This window comes from Nannochloropsis gaditana (genome assembly GCF_000240725.1).
Source record: "Nannochloropsis gaditana CCMP526 unplaced genomic scaffold scaffold182, whole genome shotgun sequence".
In the NCBI taxonomy this organism is placed as follows: domain Eukaryota; class Eustigmatophyceae; order Eustigmatales; family Monodopsidaceae; genus Microchloropsis; species Microchloropsis gaditana.
Window position 1 is genome coordinate 28,819 of NW_005803771.1, and position 5,617 is coordinate 34,435.

At 50.9% G+C, this 5,617-nt stretch overlaps 1 protein-coding gene across 1 annotated transcript; it reads left to right on the forward strand.

The window, feature by feature from the left end:
- Positions 1 to 4,599: 4,599 nt before the first annotated feature.
- On the forward strand, positions 4,600 to 5,584 carry NGA_0593900 (uncharacterized protein; the record flags this gene model as incomplete). Its single annotated transcript, XM_005855494.1, has 4 exons — positions 4,600 to 4,992; positions 5,074 to 5,192; positions 5,249 to 5,255; positions 5,437 to 5,584. 4 exons carry the CDS (start codon positions 4,600 to 4,602, stop codon positions 5,461 to 5,463), a joined length of 546 nt encoding a protein of 181 aa, XP_005855556.1. The 3' UTR covers positions 5,464 to 5,584.
- Between the last annotated feature and the right edge of the window lie 33 nt (positions 5,585 to 5,617).

Here is a 5,617-nt window from a genome sequence, read left to right on the forward strand (position 1 = left end):
AGCATCAGGCCGAGACTATTTTTTGGGCTCACATCATCTTAGTTATCATCTTAGTTGGCTTATCTATCCCTAATCCAGGGGCCTCCTCTCTGCTGACTTCGACGCGTGTCCTGAGTGGGTGGGACCCAAGTGAGCACAACAGGCAGGTCGTCCTGGCTCTTTGCGTGTCTTCAATGAAGGATCGAGTCGTGAAGCTAGGGCCAGTAACCGCGTCTCGAGGGTATCTCGCAGTCGGTCAGCATGCGCTTCTTCATGACATTGGAAGCCGTTTGCGGCCGGCAAGCCCATGTGGCACGCGGCCCAGAGGAAGGACTCGTGTCTTGATGCGCTGGAAACCATCTCACACCCCTACCCACGTCTGCTACCTTCCTTGCAGTATCACATGAGCTAATATGGTCCAATTCATCTTTTTACTGAACTGGGGATGTTTTTCCATATCAGTTTCGGGACGTCACGAAGATAGGACTTCATCGGAATTTCCTCAAACTCGGCTAGTGTCGGCAGGCGATCGAGAACTCTGGCGGTCAATGTCTTGTATTGCCGTCAGAGTTGCATACGCTATCCTGTCAGCGCTGCTCAGTCAGACATCTTAAGCCCCCGGGCGGGACTCGACCCTCGAACGGCAGCAAGCAGGCAACGTCTGACGAAGCCTACGTCTGACGAACAAGACCCAGGGTGCCTGATCCATGTTCGGAACAAACAGATGAATCATTGACTTGAGAACTTTGTCCACCGATTATGTCCACTTTTTGATCGACATTTTAACATCATACGTACAAGGATGTTGCACATAGCTGGCCGAGATATGAGTGGTGGGCGTCAAATTCAAAGTCCGAGAAAGGGGTTGAAGCTTCGGAGTTGATTTTTTTGGGTTTTTTAATTTAAAAAAAGAAACTGATTTTTTCTACATTTCAACGGTTGGAGTGAGAGAAAAACATTATGGTTGTATTCTGTAGTTGATTTGTTTGTGCTTCTTGTGGGAGTCCATAAGAATATTGCACTTACATTTGACATCGTATTTGTATCAGACGTCGACGAGATCATGTACCTGTGTGGTCGTGGTCGCAAGGAGGAAAGACTACGAGCTGGTTTGCCGTTCTGTCCTCGAAAGCGATCAACGGTGCAATTTTGGGAGCTGTAGTCGGAATGGGCTGCCTTACCCAAGCACTTGCTGTATTGGATCATTTCATCGATGTGTGAAGTATTCGCGCTCCCTCCATTTCTCCATGGGGCAAGAGTGAAGCACCACAAAAGCTGTCATTTGTCAAATGCTGTAGGCCCGTTCAACTGGACTCGAAAGCTCTGACATGTGACAAGTGACTCGATCGTATGCTTAAGATATTTCTGTTCCTTCTCCATACCATGCACTCTTGTAGCTTTCAGACACTCCGTCTCACCTGGTCGCAATGATGTTCTCCTCGCGTGTGATGATACTTTTTGCGGCGAGCCTGTTCCTGATGACTGTACCTGCATCAGCCTTAAGCGGCCGCACCAGCACCACTGCCCGCAGGGTCAACAATTTCAATTTCTGTGCTCGACCTTTCTTGGATTCCTTGTCCTTCTGGCCCTCCAGCGACGTCCTTGAAGGCTTGGGTAACGACACCTTCGCACTCCCCTATTTTTTCATTCCCTATTCCAAAGTCCCCGACTTGGACATCTATGACTTGGGAGTCTTTGCAAACCTCGTAAGTACTGTGTAGTCTAGACATATGAATGTAGCTGTCGTGATAGAAAGTGATTTCGTCGCCCTATTTCTCCACACCCTGCTTGCGTGCTGAACCCCACGTAGATGAGCAGCACGTTCGGATTTTCTTCCCTGCGCCAATGCTGCAGCTGGAGACTTTAACAGCACCTCAATGGGCACTCTTGTAGGCTCGTGCTCTCCCATTCAAACGTGAGTACATCTGAGAAAAGCTTCCCGGGGCAAAGGCACCCTCGATCCTTAAAAACAAGGAAGGTCGTATTCATGCATCTTGATCCCTGGTCTCTCGCTCACAGGGACGTCAATGCCACTGAAATTATTGAGGCCTTACTGGATGGCCCCCTTCGTCGTCTGCGAGAATTGGAGGTCCCACAAGAGAAAAAGCAGGCGCACCGTCGCATCCAAGAAGAACTTCTCGATTACTTGACGACCGTCTGCTACTGCAGGTGGACGGCGGTTTTTACGGCCCCGAAAACCAAATGGGGAGAGAACACGGGGATGTCGGGAGTCTCTATCCGCTCCTCTGTCGAAACTGTCGAGGACTATGTGGAGACCAGCATGGGCAATCTCCGCAGCAACAAACCTATCCTCCTCTCCTCTTCCGTTGAGGGACTAGGTGACGCGCCGGAGGCTGCCTTGGAGACGGCGTATACGCAGTACACCGTGCAGTATTTCAAGAAGGGATGGAACCCGTTCTACAGCAAGTAAACTCTGGACATGTGTATCCTCTCACATTGGGCTACTATCACTATTCTTTCACGTAAATGGGTGTCAAAAGTACGATTAACATAGCGTGGTGCCGCGCGGGGTGTGCTGCTCTCTCTGGAGACGTGTTGGCTCTCGAAGTCAGCACGTGCGTATCGGAAGGGTGGATGTGCCCGCATTGTGTGTGTCTTGGACGGTAAAGCATATGTAGTGATTAATGCATGAGTAAGGTTTGTGGTATCTAGCATGAAGACAGGACTTATCTCTCATCGGCATTCATGGATAATCGCTTCGTGTCGTGTCTGGGAGTGCTGTCGGTCTTCCAAGAGTAGAGGGTATCAGCAGGCTATGGCCGCATTGTGTGTGTCTTCTGAATGTTGTTCGATGGGTGAGTTTGTCGTATCTGGTAAGTTTTTTGGGCCTGCATCCACAGATATAGACACCATGTCGGGCCTGGGACGATCGTTGGTCTCTTAGGAATGAAGCATTTAGCAGCAAAGTAATCGTAGCTAACGTAATGGGGGAACCTCGTTCTATACTGTTTTTTGTTTTGCCCTATCTCTGCTCTACAAGTCAGACCTGCAATCAAGCAGCTGGCCAAGGCAACATGTTTTCTTTTGCTCACTTCATCAGAAACGCTAGCTCGCCAATCCCTAATCAATCAGCCTTTTCTATGCTGCCCGTCGTCCTGGCTCTTTGCGTGTCTTCAATGAAGGATCGAGTCGTGAAGCTAGGGCCAGTAACCGCGTCTCGAGGGTATCTCGCAGTCGGTCAGCATGCGCTTCTTCATGACATTGGAAGCCGTTTGCGGCCGGCAAGCCCATGTGGCACGCGGCCCAGAGGAAGGACTCGTGTCTTGATGCGCTGGAAACCATCTCACACCCCTACCCACGTCTGCTACCTTCCTTGCAGTATCACATGAGCTAATATGGTCCAATCCATTTATTCCCAGAAACTGCGGTTTTTTTAAAAGTATGAATGTAAGTTTTCCCCCTGTTGTCTTCGATATTTGATTAGATTATTGCTTGTTTGTGGTTTTACGACTCTAGTCATGATTTGTTGTTACTGACAACCGATGCGATTCTGAATTCCTCATGCTCCCAGCCAATAAATGAAGAGCGAGTCATAAATGGAGAAGACCACACATCCCGCACGAACAAGAGATGATATCACTGCAGTATTAAGAAAGCAACGACACAGGTATTGTCATTTTGAAATGCCGCAACGTAACAAAACGTCATTCAAGGTGTGAATGAAATTGCGACGGCCCAAAGATACTACACCGCGCAACGCGGGCGCGGAGTGAGTAAAGTAACAAATGTCCCAAAAAACACGCAGAGCAACATTGTACGCATATCACTACCATGAAAAGCGGGTAGGAAGGGTTCAAGGAGGGAAAAAGAAGGAAAAGAAGCTCTTCAAGGTCTCCAAAACGGCGACATTCAAAGCATTGTTCCTCCTAGAGGGACTTGCACGTGTCAAGTCTGCAGCGGGACACAGTGAGATGGGCGGCGGGAGGAAACCCTTTATCCGTGTTATGTTTTTACTAATTATTACCCTGGAGCTAGGGCAGCTCTGGGAAAAGTATGTCTGCTATCTATTTGGAGTACGTGGTCTTCAACAACAGGCAATCGGGTAGTTTAAGTAAGAGGAAGCGAGGAAGGAGAAGCGGGGCAGCAGGTCCAAAAGAGGCTTATGCAAGTGTCTCGCCTATGTACAAGTGTGAATGTACGCTTGTATAGTTTATGGTGTCCGCAGGCTTTTAGTCATGATATGCTGGTTGCTATTGGAGTACGTAATCTCCAACAAGAAGGGGAGAGGAAACAGCAGCAGCTGCACCACCTACAAAAGCGGGAAAGGATAGAGAAACTCAGGCTGCAACACTCCATGACTCCGATTTACATTTAATACAAATACCCAGGTACATACTTATCATTTTCGAACACAACTCAACAGGCTTGGCGTAATGCCCTTGGAGGCGGCGGCACAGCCATGCTTTGCGACAAAGTAAGCGAAGACCGAATATTATCCACCTGCCCGAGTCTCTTTATTCCTGTGAGGTAGAAGTCTGAAGTGCAAGAAGTGCGGATCCGAGACCAGTGAAGAAATTCCTTTTCCTGGAGAATAAAGGCGTCAAGAGGGAAGATAAACGACAGCGTTGCTCGAGGCCGTATATGGAGCCGAACGCAGGCATGACCCAGCAGCGTCCGCATGGGGACGGTGTGGTCGCAGACAGGGCCGCATTCGAGGCAAAATACCAGTTTGTCCGGGCCATTGGAGACGGGGGCCAGGCCGGCGTCTACGAATACCGGCGTCGCGCGGCCCCAGAGAAGCGCGTGGCAGTGAAAGAATTTGGTAGCTTGACCTCGCGGGAATGGCGCATATTGGCGGCAGTACGCCACCCGCACATTTGTGGACTGGTGGACGAGGCACGTTACGAGAACCCACGGGTCCGTACCACCAAAATTGTCGTGGATTGCATGGACATGAACCTGCAATCCTTTTTGCAGGCACGTCAGCGGCATGCGGGCAAGGAAGGGAAGCCAAGCGTGGAAGAGAACAAAAAAAACAAGAGCGCAGATTGTGTAAGTGGGAGTGGCAAACAACAGGGCACGTGTATGGGAAAGGGGAGCCTTCCATGGTTTGACAAGGCCTTGCTGCAACAGCAAGAGAAGGAGCAACGTCGGTTGCATAAAGTTAAGAAGGGCGGGTGGGACGGGGGGGAAGGGGAAGGCCTAAACCTGCCCAAGGCGGCGATGGACGTGGAAACGGTGCGGGAGATTTTGTACGCGGTGACGCTGGCCCTTGACTACCTCCACCACAAGCTGATCGTGCACTTAGACATCAAGTAAGTCGCAGGCCGCGAGAGGAAGCCACCGAGGGGGGCTTCGGGGCATAGGCAAAGGCTAGGGTTGTAGCTCTCCCATGGACGAAAGATTTGGCGTGTTGCCCTGACCATATCACCTCCGTGTGGCTCACACGTGTCCTTTCCCTCCCCTTTCCTTCCTCCCTTTCTTCCTCTTTCCCAGGCTGGACAACATCCTCCTCCGCCTTGACAGCCAGGACAAGTCGTCCATCGCCCGAGACCCAGAGAGTGGTCGGCTCTCCATCAAACTCGCGGACTTCGGCCTCGCCATGCTGCTTGGAGGGGCGTCGCCCTGCCCTCCCTCCCCCTCTCCTTCCCCTCCTCGCGCCCCCGGCTCTCCCCCC